Source organism: Ornithodoros turicata, chromosome 1 (genome assembly GCF_037126465.1).
Source record: "Ornithodoros turicata isolate Travis chromosome 1, ASM3712646v1, whole genome shotgun sequence".
Classification (NCBI taxonomy): domain Eukaryota; kingdom Metazoa; phylum Arthropoda; class Arachnida; order Ixodida; family Argasidae; genus Ornithodoros; species Ornithodoros turicata.
Window position 1 is genome coordinate 81,534,374 of NC_088201.1, and position 15,364 is coordinate 81,549,737.

Genomic DNA, 15,364 nt, shown 5'->3' on the forward strand with positions numbered 1-15,364 from the left:
AAACGCTGACCCCTGCTTTGGTGTCCATAGCTGTCAAGTACCTCTGTATGACAGTAAATTCTGTACATGCAGAGAGATCACTTAGCAAGTACAATTTGATAGTCAGTGACGAACGTCACTCCCTCTCAGAAGAAAGTACAATGTATCTTGTTACGCTAAGTCACAACAGTTTTTGGAGTTGTAACCGCGTTCCTCCACACCAAGAGCTAACAGAGAATATTTTCTGTCTGAACTAGGGCAATTTGCCTTTTACCGCGGAAAAATGCAGAATTCATAGTTCCCTGCTGCAGAATGCAGGATTTGCCGCAGCAGGAAAAGAAGGGTCTTAAATATGCCATAAACACAAGTGATAAGATAGATAACGGCAACCGAAGTGTTTATTACACACAGTCATCCTCAGAGTTACCACTCACTTTGAACCACGGCTTGTCATCCTCCGTGCCGTCAAGTGCGTTCGTAATAAAGTATATCTTGAGAGTTCTTGTCGCCATAATTCCCGTTTCCTTCAGCAAAGTCAATCACTTTCCGCTTAAATATGACCTTTCTTCAGTGTAATGGATGGTAAAAAAAAACAGGCAAAGGAGCAGGTCTGGATCGCTAAGATCGTTATCTTCGGGAGAACTTCGGGATGTGTGGTTTCACTTTTCCCCACGTGAAGAACGAGGAATGGAGATCCTTTCACCACGTGAACACGACCAAAGTGGGGGCGATGCACCGCGTCAACCTCCCCTGCTCCATCTGTCACGGTCATCCCCGGTTCTAACGTGCACCCCTTATTTTCGCAAAAAAAAGAGCGCGTCGGATTAGAGTAAATACGGCAGTTGTTTTCGAGTTCAAGGTACGAAACACGTGGTCTGGGAAGAGATTTTTTGTTTGAAATAGAGGACACTTGAAATTATGCAAGTTCGACTAAAGCAGATGTTATCGTTAATGTGGTAAAAATGTTGCTGTAATATGTCTTACCTTGATACTTTGTTTGTACTGGTAGACATCATGCCCCTTGTGTTCAGGATCTCTTCGTACTTTGCTGAAGAGTATGAGGTCTTCAAAGAGAAAGACTTGACGAATGCATTTGCGGGACCTCCCCTGCCACACAAGAAATTCATCCTGCCGCAAGAGGCGCCCCTGCTCTTTTACATTCACCTGTATTGCAAATGCAAAGCATATGCTTCGATTACATATAAGCCTACATGAAAAAACAAACAAAAACTTTGAATGTGTCAATCTACAGAAATGTAACAAGGCCTAACATTAACAGCTTAGTGGAGTGGCTCAGGAAAACTTACAAAGTTGAGATTACTCACATTGCCCTCACTGTTCTGGTCTTCCTCCTACACCTGACACCATGCCCCCCGCACTGTGCTACCTGTCATGTTTCTACGGACGTTCTACTACCGGCCTTAGTTGCGTTTTACAATGTCACATTGAGCATTACATTCTTATGGCTATACCATGTTGCCTGATGTTGCGGTGGACAATTCATACGTAACCAGAAAGGCGCAGGCTGCAGTTTTTGGGATGACAGCTGCAAACCCAAAAGCTTTTAAACCGATACAGTTCTGTTGAAGAGGAATTTTCTAGAGCTCCGAATAATTTAGTTCACTTTGCCAACTGCTGCCCTTCTCACATGCAAATACAAGCCACGAGTTTGGGTAACTATATTTTGTGGAATATCAAATTAGAGTTTGGCAAACAGTCCTCAACACGTGTTCCCTGCTCCCTAATCCTTATTGTGAAAAAGTAGCAGTCTCTTACATCACACTCTCGCAAAGCATCCATAGCCAACAGGTCGTTGCCATGCCGTAGCTGGAACCGCACCATGTCTTCCGCAACCTGTTAATTAGAATTTAACAGATATTTATGACATGTTGTACTCACTGAAGACATTATGATTTCGATGAAGTACAATGTAAATGGCATTCGCAAAATAATGTCATATCAAGACTAAAACTATAGCACTGCAGACTCCCTACATAATTATCGGACTCCTGTTTTGTACTTCTGCAGTATTAAAAAACGCGGCGCTAACACCCAATTAAAAAAAAAAAAAGTATTAAAAAAAATCAGCAAAGACTTGTCGTGTTGCAAGTCTCGCAACAATGGGTACCGGGCGCTGCCACGTCTTATTTGCTTTCTCGCGCTTATCCACTCTGCTTGTTGCTTTACTGTCCTTTTTGGCACATTCTTGGTCAAATTAAGGCAAGGTTGACCTTCTTGGGTATAAAACCATACAAAGCTACATTTCTTGCCTCTACGGTACTTTGTTGGGGAGGGGGTTCGGCAAAGCATGTCAAAAAGCAAACACAGTTCACAATCTCACCTTTAGGTCCACCTGCTCCGGTTCTCGTTCCGGACATTCCTTGAGCAACTGCTTGAGTAGTAGTGCGTACTTTCCCATCCGTTGGACAGGTTTTAGCAGGTAGCTTGCCAAGTCCATTTTGTCACCCAACTCCAGTTGCTTTCTCTGAAAGCAATTGAGAGACCAGAGAGTTGAGCCCCATCATGCTACAAAGTGACAAGGTAGCTGGGCAACCACTCACCCTGAAGAAAGCATTGCCATATTCCGACATGAGTGTGTCCGATTTTGGTTTGTTCTTGTTGTACAAAGCATACAGATAAAACTGGGGCTCCTAAACAAAAAAGAAATTCAGATACGTTATAACATCTTAAACATAAAGGAAAGTGGATACTGAACATGAAGATCAACGACTGTGGTATATTTTTGCAAAGTGAACATCAGTAAGCACAATGGACCTTTCATTAATATTTATTATTATTTTCTTATTACTATATCAAAACAGTACACTTTAACCCCAATACAAAGAACCCTAACTTTATGATAAATTTAGTGGATGAAACACATCTTGTACCAAGCTCTTCTTAGCACCTCCATGCTTGAGGAAATGTATGCATCAACTAAATTGTGTTCATATCACTCTAAGCTTCGGTACGGCTTGATTTGTATGCATCCAGCAAAGTAAGGATCATACTTCTCATGTCATGTTCTAGCTTTGGTGGGCAAGATAGATCTTGGTAAAAAAGCAGCCAACAACAGAATGATCACTCTGCTCTGTTACAACAGTATAAAACAGAAACAAAGGAGGCTTGGGCATACTTCCCATCTGGAAAGTGTGGCCTACAGAAGGGACAACTCTTGTCCCAATTCTCAGATGGGAAGGTGTCTGACATTTGGAAGAGTGTGGACTATGGAGGGATAGCTCTTGTCCCAATTCTCAGATGGGAAGGTGTCTGACATTTGGAAGAGTGTGGACTATGGAGGGATAACTCTTGTCCCAATTCTCAGATGGGAAGGTGTCTGACATTTGGAAGAGTGTGGACTATGGAGGGATAGCTCTTGTCCCAATTCTCAGATGGGAAGGTGTCTGACATTTGGAAGAGTGTGCAAGTGCATTTTTAATGGCCATGTTCCTGTTGTTACCCAGCCTGACCCACACACAGGAAGGTCCTACTGTGTTATATATGGAGCCTGAAGTTTTCGGGAAATATTTTTCCTAAATTCGGGGAGTAAAAATCGGGTAAACAAACATATGCTCTAAATTCATGCAAATTTGGGTGGATAAACTTCCAATACACTAAATTCAGAGAGAAATTGGGCTCAGTTAGTACTCAAACTAACCGAACTGGTTCAGTACAAATAGTGATGTAACTGCATTTGCTGCCTAACAAGTTAGTGTGCATTTCTACAGACATCTCAGTCAGGGCAATTTGCCAGCTAAAAATCGGCTCTCACCCTAAAGAGCCAACCTTCAATTCAGGAAAGAATCGGGTTAAACCCTAAAACTTCAGGCTCTAGTTATATGTGAGCATGGTGAGCATGTATGACAACGCAATTTATAGAATGCAGACCATTAAAGTATACTCACATATTTAAGGAAGCACTGTCCAACAAGGAATGGAGAGGACTCGCAGTGCTCCAATTCCTGAAGGAAGTAGCGACTATGGAACTCATAAATTTTCTCTATATTGCCAAAGACAACGTTGCGTTGGCCGCGCAGCGCTTGTGGGATGTCGTCCCTCATAAGTTCCGGAATGTAGCTCTGGAATACAAAAATTTTTTACTGCACCGTCAAGTGTCTGCCCTGCACGACAGTATAACCTACAGGCAGAGGCAGATCCACAATTTTTCTGAGGGGGGTCCTGCATCTTACTACACTACCTAAGATCAATTGAAACTATGTAACAACAGAAATTGAGGGGAGGGGGGAGTTCGGTTAAGGATATCCGGTCGCTGCCCCTAGATCTGCCCCTGCCTATGGGCTAGCTGCCACATATTTTCTTGTGGGAGTCCTGACAACAGATCTCTCAAGAAGTCTTTTTGTGACTTGTTTATGTGAACAGTCACCAACCGATAAATCAGACTCCCACAATTCACACTTCTCAATTTGTTGGACAAAACTGCTGGCACCGTCAAATGCCTCGTAGAACCAATGTATTTCCCTAGCCAATAATTCAAACCATTTCTCGGAAGGCCTGCTCGATTGTTAGTACACATCTCGCTTTAAACCTGCACTTCTGGGACTTACGGTCTCTTGACTGCCTAAAAACATGGCAGAATTATGTGCTCCCGGGCCCGATTTTTCGTACTGCATTACGAGATGACGGCCATTCCCGACATGATGCATGTGCGGAAGTGCAGCAAAGCGGAGCTTATTTGCACGCGACCCAACCGAAGCAAACGCCTAGCACTCCGCATCAGACGCGTTGCAAGAGCTAATCTTTCAGCGTGCCTTCGACTACGAGTATCGGAAATACGGAAATGTCGACCTCAACCTTAGGTGAGGTAATTGTAATACCAAACTTAGAACTACGTGGAACATTGTTACAAACGTAGAAAATCCAACGAACCGGCGAGGACATGTCAAGAGAAGTGCCTCAGGATGAGGGCCGCTGATATTTCGAACAGAATTATTTGCACCATAAAAAGCTCAAAAAGGGACGCGGCAGCTACTCACCTCAATTATATACTCTAATGACTTGACATAGTCCCGTTCTGTCTGCACCATCTCCCTCATGATAAGCAGAAGGGTCCTAAAAGTGGTGATTTGATGGTGAGGTGACATGAGACCTCAAGTGTGAAACTAGTACAAATATAGATTATGGTTTTGCACATGCAGCGTGCATGGGGCAGTCTCAGAATCGTGCACAATGAATGTTAAAGCTCGAGTTCATGATTGGCGATTGGAGTGAGAAATAGGACCTGCACTCAGAGTTCTACTGCATTCGTCCCATTTCCCACTGCAACTCTTCAATCCCCCATCAACGAGCAAAAAATGTCACAGTTCTTAGAATGTTAATCAGTTTGTTACACAGATCAGGAAGAGCTCGTTAGAAACATTAGTGCATTCTCAGCTGCATGTTGGAACACAGCAATTCATTGCCGTGTGGTAACACAACTAGTTCAAATCAGGTGGCTCGCCGGTATCCGCCAACAAGCTAGCAGCTGACAAAGTTTCAATGCAAAATGAAACCTCATCCCATAGCTACATTACAGCAATAGGTGAGGCCTGTGCCTCCCAAGGCTGCTTCAATTTTCCAGAATGCTTTTGTAAACCGAAATGTGCCATGTGAAATGAGATTTCAAGTGGTTCGCCCCGATAGACTGCTTCGATGAATTATGTCGAGCTTAGAACAGTCTCGCATGTCATTTGCTTTCTCTTTCAAGAAAAACTAACGAAGAAATTAAGGTAAGCCTCACAGGTTTGCGAGAGTTGAGACTGTTTAAATACATGCGTGTTGTTGAACCAGTTCTCGCATAGTGCTTATTTTTTGGTAAATACGAAACCACAAAAACCTACGCCTAAAGCAGTGTCTGCCGCGATGTCATTCATCCTCATCAGTGCACACATTTTATACGTGCACACGTCGCTCTATGGTGGGCCACGTTTGACAGAAATAGGAGATGTTAATGAACAGGAACTAGCAGGAGATAGTACTAAGTTTGAAGAAAAAGCTGAAAAAGAGGACAAGCAAAAACTAACTTCTTGTTCCTGAGCTGCTGTTCGCTAAAATTAGCATCACTCATTGCAGAGTCCGCTAGTTGAAGGGTAGATGCCCTTGTCAGGAGGTGGCTGTTGACGGCAACAGGGGAAGAACAGCCCCCACCACTGCCCCCGTCAGGGGAAGACTTGCTTAGCTGGTCGGGGGAGTCGGGAGACGTCAGCTCTTCCGATTCAGGAGAACTCACGGAGCTATTTTGGACCAGGGATGCAGGAGGGAGGAAATTGGGGGAGGGAGGAAATGGGAAGGGTCGGGAAATGTAGAAAATTGGACTTAGTAAAAGGATTATCTGTACTGCATACTACACAACTTGACATGCTCTACTGAGGCAGACTTTTGCAGCAGAGAATAAAGTCTAGGGTAGCTTCATGGCTTAAAATTAAGAAGAACGAGTTATTGCAACTCAATTTAGAAGGACATTGTGACAGGAATTTCGTAAATCAGCATGAGAGCAATGACGGGCATGGGGTATAAGCGTGCACCGTATCTGTAGAGTAAGAGTTAAACCACAGCACTGCATAATACTCATGCTAAAGAGGTATACAGGGTGCTGCACGAGAGAGTGACCCCTAATTATTAAAAAAAAATGTGCGCGATATAAAAATGGGAAACCTTCTGCATGACACTGGTGAAGGTTTTTGCCACCCGAACAGGCAGTTTGCATGAGTGTACCTCATTAATTAGGCTAATTATCTTAGCAACTCAAAATTTTGCAAAGGAAAGGTAACTTTTTTTTTCATTAATTAGGAAGTCCATGGCCACCACATGCTATTCCAGTCATAATTTAAAGTTTCTTCAACTAATTACCCCTAATTATTTTGACACCTGAAAACTTGCCATCTCTGTAAGCACGCTTTCGGACTTCGCAGTGCCGGGACTATCGGCACGGCCCGAAGACCCTCCACTGCGTCATGGAAACAGCATGGGAAAAACAGAAAAAAACAGGGATGGCGGGGACCGGGCCCAATCTGATAAACAGAGTTCATCTAAACAGATAAAAGGAACAAAATAAAAAAGGAAGCAGCAAAAAGAGGATGGATCTGGCTTCTTGCTGTTTTCTGTGTTGTCACGGTTTTTCTGGAGGTTGTTAAGTTAATTGGGTGTCAAACTTTTGTGGAAACATCGTGAAAGATCCTGTATTTGTGACCGAAATGGTGTGTTATGGCCACGGGCTTTCTAATTAATGCAAAAAAAATGTTGCCTTTCCTTGGCAAATTTTTTAGTTCAATTAAGCTAATTAGACTAATTAATGAGGTACACTCACAGTAAACATCTGTTTGGGTAGCGAAAACCTTCACAAGTGTCGTGCAGAAGGTTTCCAATTTTTATTTCGCGTAGATTCTTTTTAATAATTAGGGGTCACTCTCTCATGCAACACCTGTATACAGGGTGTTTGCTCTAACGTGTCCAGAAATTATATTTAAAGCGAGCGATAAAAGAAAAGCAAGTGGTACTTTTCTGCGACTTGAGTAAGAAACAGGTACTGCTTCACTAGTAGCACCTGTTTCTTAGTCAAGCAGCTCAAAAGTAGCGCTCGTTTCTCTTTTATCGCTCGCTTTAAATAAATTTTCTGTAACCGTTAGAGCAAACACCTTGCATATAGGGCATTTTTTTATCCTTTACAGAGGTTTTATAATAAAGCTATGTGAGCTACCTAGATTAGCTTATCACAGGCAGGTTATGCATTTTATTTGTTGGAGAACACTCTGCACTGAAAACCGAAAAAAAAATTTGGGGGGTCACCTCTGTGCTCCTTTAAACCAATACACACTGGCTGGATGATCCAGGCTTACTAGGAACTGGAATCACCGGACGCCTATATCCGTGTGCGATTCATGAAGACTGGACTATTATCGCCACTTGTATCGGAGAAGAACTGAACACTTTATGAGGCAATGCAGCGTACTAGTAAAATAAGCCACGTACGTAAGTTGCCTCAGCATCCTGGGCCTGTTTACATAATTTGTTCTCGTATTTTTCTGTCATTGGTTTGGATATTTCGCGGAACTCTAAATTAGCAAACAAAAGAGCGCGCACGAATTTCACAAAAATTACTACTTATACAATAATTGCCTCCAAATCTGCTGTCTCACATTTTCCCAAAAACTAATTAAAAAGTAAATTTATGAATCTTGGGTATCGTCTATGAGTCAAATGCACTTCCCCATAGGATGTCCGCCTGGCCGCGTAACCTGCCAGCAAAAATAGCATCGGTGCTGCTCTCGCAGATTTTTTTAAAGATTTGTAGGGGATGAAAAAAAAAATAACACCCTGTATACAAAGAAGCAAACATTTCACCACACATCAGGTGAAAAACATTGCCAAAGCACCACAGTTTACAGTGTGTGGAATGTAGTGTCCAATGTTAGCACATGTTATCTGTAAGACTCATACGCATGCCTGAAAGTGTTTAGAACTGCTCTTGCAGATTTAAGACAGATTCGATGGCAATACATAATATGGTGCACATAAATACGGCGTACGGCATACACAAATGCCGTTTCTTATGCTTGGCAGAACACCCCTTGCTTCGTATTTCAGCAGGTTAGCGGGTGCACATTTGTCGTGTTCTGTTAAGCCATAAAGCTGCTTTGTACGTGACTTCCCCTCAGGCACACAGTTACAGGGTGCTACTGCAGCTTTTTTGTTTTGTCACCAGTATTTTTATGTTGAGCATATCAAGATAAACCAGTCAAAACTGTGTGCATATTTTTTTACTCTGGAGTTAAATCATTTTTCCTGTGCCTAAGTTACAGTAGAACCTCGTTAATTCAAACTCTGATAATTCAAATTCCGGGTTATTTCAAACAATCTTCAAATTTTTGCTTGGCCCGCAATGTTTCCAACTTATTTGAGACCCGTTTAATTCGAACCTCGCCTCCAATTCGCACTTTTCACTCCCCTCACGCCGACGTTTGTGCTGCGCTCTTCGGTGCTGGCGCTACCACTGCCGCCGTTCACTGGAGAGCCGAACCCTTCGGACTCCGCTGCATGGGCGAGTCCATTCCATGCAAGAGGGAGAGCTAAGAGCAGTGTGCGCCTCGCAAGAACGTGCGAGGAGCCTGGTCGGTTAGTTGCGTTTTGTCCTTTTTGTGTTGATACGAATGGCGTTCTCCGTGCGTCCTCTTCACGAAAAGTGAAACAGACTGTGTCTGCAGTGTGCTGTGCAACCAATGTCAACGTGGGGCAAGTATAAAACACTTTACCTGCAGGAAAAGCTGGCTGCTATCAATGAAGTGGAGTCGTGAGTGAAGAAGACTGCGGTCGCGATTAAATAAGGTATCACAAAAAGTACTTTAACGGCAATCACGAAACGTAAAGACAAGATTCGAGTGAAGGCACATGGCTTTACAGCGAATAGGAAAAAGCTCCGGGAATCTGCGCACCCGCGTCTGGAAGAGGCACTTCTTCAGTGACAATAATGCAAGTCGGGGTGAGAAAGGGTGTTAGTGTCTACTGTAACACCCTTCCTCACCCCGACTTGCATTATTGTCACTGATAGCAGCACCGTAATATCCCCGGAAATGAACTTGCCAAAGTGCAAAGTCAGCTACCAATAGAGGCACTGGAGAGCACTAACAACGAGAATTGGCTGAGGCTTGACCACAATTAGTACAATTAGAGAATGCTAAGCACTGCACAATCAGAACAGCACTGAGCATCTCGTTGTTCGTCAGAAATGTGAGACGTGGACTTTATTTATTTTCCACCTGGTATATACTCATATCTCGATTCTACCCTTTTACAGCTCCTGAAATAAAACCCCATTTTTACTCCGACCCGGATTTTTGAAAAACATAAAACTCGAAAACAGAAGGGTCTCTTTATAACTGCACCCACTTCGGGCAATTAAATAATTTATTCCACATACTAAGGTGCTGGTCTGGCACGTATTGACAAGAACACCTACAGAGGGAGTCGACACGAATTGAGAGCGTTCACGGCCAAAAAGTGCGCTTTCCTCAACACACCTGTCTCAGCTGTTTGAGGAGCAATAGATTCACTCCCAGATTTTCAAACAAGCACTAACCTGGGCTGTCCGTCGCTACTGTTCTCGAGGTCAGAAATGCGATGATTTCCCCTACCAAAGCGCTGGTTCTGCTCGCGTATCCTTTGGCTGGCTTGAGTGAGGGCATCTTCGCACAATTGCCAAGTGTAGCTCCGCCTCATGAGCTTCCGCTGCGGACGACACAGGTGGCCTTCTTTGTGAAGGGAGTTGCGCACTTTTTCCCGTAGAGCACTGAGGCCACTCATTGTGGACGATGCTTTGGGTCCAGTTCCTTCTTTACTGCGGGCTTCTAGGAAGCTCCGCGATATAGAAGTCACAGGCCCTCTGCAACAAGCGAACAGGAAGAAATGTATCGTCATCTGTCTGATCCTACTGGAGGTGGTTGCAGTGCGCTATATTTAGCTGCAACAATTTGGGCGTACTCGAGTTGAACTGAACCCGATTCAATCCAATTGAGGTCGTATTGGATTGGATCAGGCATAAATCATTGGTTTTAACTCAGCGTAACACACATGGCACACCAACAGACACAGAGTATCAATATTTAGTCCATGCATCTAAGCGGCAGCAGGGTCTCTGTTTTGACAGTTTGTATGAGCATATTTATGCATTTACAACAAGTTTCCGAAGTCCTGTCTTAGTTGTGATGACTTCGGATCCCCCTGGTCCACCAGTTTACGGGAACATACCAGGTTAAACCCTGTTCTTCTGGATTTGAATCGGGAGGTAAATATCGGGCATTATCTGGTATAACCCTAAAAATAGTCAGGCCATCCTACTAATGTATCTGATATTGCAAACAAAATGAGCAAAACGTGTTGTCCACAGTAGTCATGAAAACGATACTTTCGTTACAAGTGGTATTTTCTCAACACAAGAGCAAGCCCACAAAATTCAGGTAACCAGATTTTCTGTGTATATACCAAAAGACTAACAAATCTAAAACATGTGCTGCAGAGGTGCAAGGATACAACAATATATGCAACTGCAACAAAATGTCTACTGAAATGCTGGGAGACAAAGCGCGAATAAGTGTTCAACGTGACGGTGAAAATATAAGAAATTATGACAATTTTGATTAAGAGCTCCCGGCAGCAAAACATGCAGCCGATATTGAGCCGGTTCAGACATACATAAAAGTGGAATACAAGATTGCTTCACTTAAATTAATTGATAATTTGTAATTTATTTCACTGCACACTTCTCACTGTTTTATATTACTTTGGGTAGCAAACAAAATAAGTATTTAAAGAGATTGAAACATTCATTTTACTGAAGAAGACTCCTGCATTACCATACCTCTTGCATTAGTACTCTTAATACTTTAGGGTAGTGCTACACAGCCAAGCTTCTGAGCCACATTACTGACACCACATGCAGCACAGTAGCGGGACCTTGCTTACCTCCTAGTAAGGTCATCAGTGATAAGCCCTTGGCTTAAGAGCTGTTCCTCCTTTTCTTGAATATACTGATCCACTGCAAAGGAGTCCTGCACACGAGAATTTCTGTCCCCACACTGGCCAGGAAAAGCCGTGTAGGAGTTCATGGGGGGAGGTGGGGAGTACAGGTGGGGCTGGGTGGTCGCTATGGAGCGTCTGCGCACAAATGATGAACAGTACGGGGTGCTGGCATTTCCTGGTGACCACTTATGAGAAAAGAGTCCTCCCAGGGGGGCACCGTGGTTTTCGCCACCGGAGGGGTCCCAAGTAGGGACACGGGGGCAACCCAATGGAGACTTGCGGCCGTCCAAGTCAAGCTGCTGCCGTGCTCGGCTCAACGTCGCCTGCCTGGCTTCGATGAGTTCAACTGTTTCACGACAACGAGCTTTTGCAGTCTGTTGAGAGAGTGGGAAAAGTATACCATGTTTAACTCTGACCTGAATTGATTTTGAGGCTCCTTATCAGCTACTGAACAAACGCTCAACTTTGAAGGAATATTAAGCGGGTAAAATAACTACGAGGTGTGGCTGTTAAATAACGACACTCTCGGTAGTAAGTGCATGAGCTTGTCCACAGAGAGGAAATGGGGCCTCTTCTATGCAGATTTTACGTTAAGATACAGGCAAATGTCGCATGGAGATAAATCCGGCAACCAAGGTGGGTGGTCCACCACTGGGATCTCCTTTATTGGCCTGAAAGTGCTTTACTGACAGCACGTTGTGAGTAGGACAAGTGGAAAAACTTCACGCATGTTCAACAGGTTGTATAAAATTTGTTGCACAGCCTCTTTATCAGTGTTCATCATTTGTCTTAACATCCCAATGCTTAATCAGCGATCCTTGCGAACAATTCCATTAATTTTCACTGTGTTTCGTTCGACTGACGCTGAGAAGGCAACCCAGTCATTCGTCATGTTCAACTTTCTCTCATCCCTCAGCAAATCATTTGTGCCAGTCAAACACTCGTGCACGTCACATCTCTTTATCACCATACACCTCTCGCAACAGTCTCAAATGCTTGTTCTGCGATTTTTTAATTTATTTCTTAATTTCACAGGACATCCGAGATTGACGCACCAGTGCACCTCTTCTTTCAATCTCTGCTAGCATATTGACTACAAGCAACAACAAAATCAGTATTATCTCCTCTGCTTCTGGAAGGTTTGAGGTCACTCAACTGCACGTGCCCGTACCATCTACCAGCCTCGTTGTCCGCCACACCTTGTAAGCTGTACACTGATAAGGTCAGAGTATTTTCTTCGATTATAAGCGCATTTTCTAGCAATTTCATTGAAGTGCAGTTCAAGTTCACACAGTGGATACTGGAAAGTAGCTCAGCACCCATTTTGTCAAAACGTAACTTATTTGGACAGCTTCTGGTTCGAAATAAGCAGCTTTTGTATGTATTGCCTATTATGGATGAATTAACATCCAATGAGGCATTCAATAACACTTTCTCAATCCTTGTTGCAGTGTAATAGAATCTGATCACTGTAATAACCTTCTACCATTTCTTAGACATAAGCATTCTGAAAGATGATGATGATTCGATTTTAATGGCATACAAGCAACTAAGGCTATAGTGCGTCAAAAGAATGGTTAAAATTGCGATTGGTTAAAGGCATTCCTAAAGCTTTGAACTAAAAATTTATATGCCCAATCTTGGTAATTTACTTCAAAGTGCATGTGTTTCAGTTGTACTTCTTTTTATTCATTCCTTTTTTCAGGTAGTTTTGCTCCCCTCCATTTTGAAGTTTACTATTCAGGCAAAGCAGCAGTAGCTGAGACAATCAAACATAAAATGAACATAACAGTTCAGCCGCACATATAGTTGCATACTTCAAGTACAGAATGGTTTTCATTACTTGAAGCATGCAACTGCGACAACAATGTAAGCGACAATGTTTTGAGGGCGAACATATGTCCATGCGTTTCCTAGCGTGGCTTTGTAGAGTGATGAAAGGGTAGCTAGCACGATGTAACTGTCAGCATCTCTTGACTGCAAGTCGGATGGCTTGAGTTTGAATCCCATTCTTGGTGCCTTTTCATTAACTGCCATTCATTAATTTTGCATGCAGCCTCGCACATTAAGAACATCTGGAATTAAGAATGAACGCTACCTTGCACTGTTCCAGAAGCTTGGTGTTTCCAAGCCTACACGCAAGATCCAGCATCTCCTGAAAGTTATTTTCGGGGAGGGGTGGGTGGTCATCCAGGTAGTCATTCAGCAACTTCACCAACTCTAGCAGCTGCTCTGAGGTCGTAGCGTCTTCCATCTTCATGCCAGACACAAACTTCATGGCGTCCAAAGCCCACTCGTAGCTCTGTAGAAGGTGCCATTGTTAAAGTTCAGGTCAAAGATTGCACAGCAAAACACACCAAACTGTGAGCACCTTCCAAACTCTTTCTGCAGACTTATTTCTGTTACAAGTTAGGAGTTCACAGATGCGTCTATGTAGGAAGCACTATTTGTTGCGTACCTGGTCCAGAAGAAGGTAGCAGCGGGAAGTATCTTCTAGTCTCTCTCGGGTGTCCTCCAACTTTTCGCTGAAGGTGTCTAAGTGCTGACGCAGGGAACAGGCCATCTCCTGGGGAATGGCACCACTTGGCACTGTGGTACCATTTGTTCCCCCCTCTCCGGGGCTACTCATCATGGTGGCCTCTTCCAGTAGGTCATTCCCCTTCTCAAGGTGTCTCTGTAAAACCAATATCCGCAGGTTGGTTGTGTTTCGGTTTTGAAGTGACCTCAGCATTAGCGGGCGTGACACTGTGAACGTCACAATGGAGCGTGCCTTCGACAAAGGCAAGTGAGAGCCATTTTGAGAAATGTTGAAATACAATAACTTGGTCTCATGTCCCGTTAACTCTAATGGTTCACAAAACAAACACAGAATGCATACCACAACACAAAAAGTCTCCTAAGCAATTACATTTATTTATTTATTTATTTCCAGTATCCTGCAGCACAGTAATGCATTAGATTAAAAATTTTATAATTAATATTTGGCCCTAAATTTTGTTCCGATAGCTCAAGATAATTTGGATAATAAGAACAACTGATTGAATGGATTTTTTGTTTGATATAGAATTGACATCTTTCTGACCATTTTTGTGTCCGACACTCATGAAATTTGATGCGATGTTTTGGAAGAACGATTCAGTATACGGTTAAATGGTTAAATGAATGGAATCACTTAGTTTTAATTGTTATTAAGTATTCATTAACTGTATTGATAAAGTGAAATGGGTAAACTGAACTGAATTAGAAGCTGCCAAAGTAAACTCTATGCCCAAAAACTATACCCCCTTAATTTTTACTTTCAGCTGGAGTCTGGGACTGGCCCTCGCCAGCTGTGCTATCTATATCTTGTATCACTATGCAAGGACCCCATGAAAGGAGATTACAAAAGGACAACAAGTGTGGCTAGGGTTGCCACCAGGCCAGTATTATACCGGCACGGCCGGTTATTTGCTCGCTCTGCCGGTAGGAAGATGATACCGGCAGCCTTTTGCCGGTATTTGTGGCTCAACACCTTTCATAGGGCTTTTACAGGGTTTTCCTTTCAACATTCCACTACAGCTTGAATAAATCTGGAGCACAGACCCAACTCCGTAGTCACCAGTCGTTTTCTTAGTTATTCATTATTATTATCATCGTTGTCTTGAGCGAGTACGCTTGGTCCTTCTTTTTCTCTCTCTGTATACTCTCCACCGCTCACCCACTTTCCCTCTCCCGCGAACATTTCCTCCTTTCCATCTATTCCACCTCCTCTCCCTCAGCCGGTATTTTTCACTACGAAAGGTGGCAACCCTAAGTGTGGCACAGTGTACCTACTATCTGAGTGTGTACAATTGTTATACAAGTGCAATAATTTGGTGAGTGAATTTAGAACAGCTGT

The 15,364-nt window shown here is 43.2% G+C and overlaps 1 protein-coding gene across 3 annotated transcripts in view; it reads right to left on the bottom strand.

Annotated features, from left to right (window-relative positions):
• LOC135378435 (uncharacterized) overlaps window positions 1-15,364 on the bottom strand; it is a 662,816-nt gene that overhangs the window by 16,296 nt on the left and 631,156 nt on the right. For all 3 annotated transcript variants that reach the window (XM_064611464.1, XM_064611465.1, XM_064611466.1), the window contains 11 exons: window positions 13,946-14,161; window positions 13,586-13,789; window positions 11,431-11,861; window positions 10,049-10,351; window positions 6,000-6,209; window positions 4,974-5,049; window positions 3,885-4,058; window positions 2,541-2,630; window positions 2,321-2,464; window positions 1,756-1,833; window positions 964-1,143 (listed from right to left, as the gene is read on the bottom strand). In XM_064611464.1, coding sequence (XP_064467534.1) covers window positions 964-1,143; window positions 1,756-1,833; window positions 2,321-2,464; window positions 2,541-2,630; window positions 3,885-4,058; window positions 4,974-5,049; window positions 6,000-6,209; window positions 10,049-10,351; window positions 11,431-11,861; window positions 13,586-13,789; window positions 13,946-14,161 — 2,106 coding nt within the window. The remainder of the gene's footprint in view (window positions 1-963; window positions 1,144-1,755; window positions 1,834-2,320; window positions 2,465-2,540; window positions 2,631-3,884; window positions 4,059-4,973; window positions 5,050-5,999; window positions 6,210-10,048; window positions 10,352-11,430; window positions 11,862-13,585; window positions 13,790-13,945; window positions 14,162-15,364) is intronic.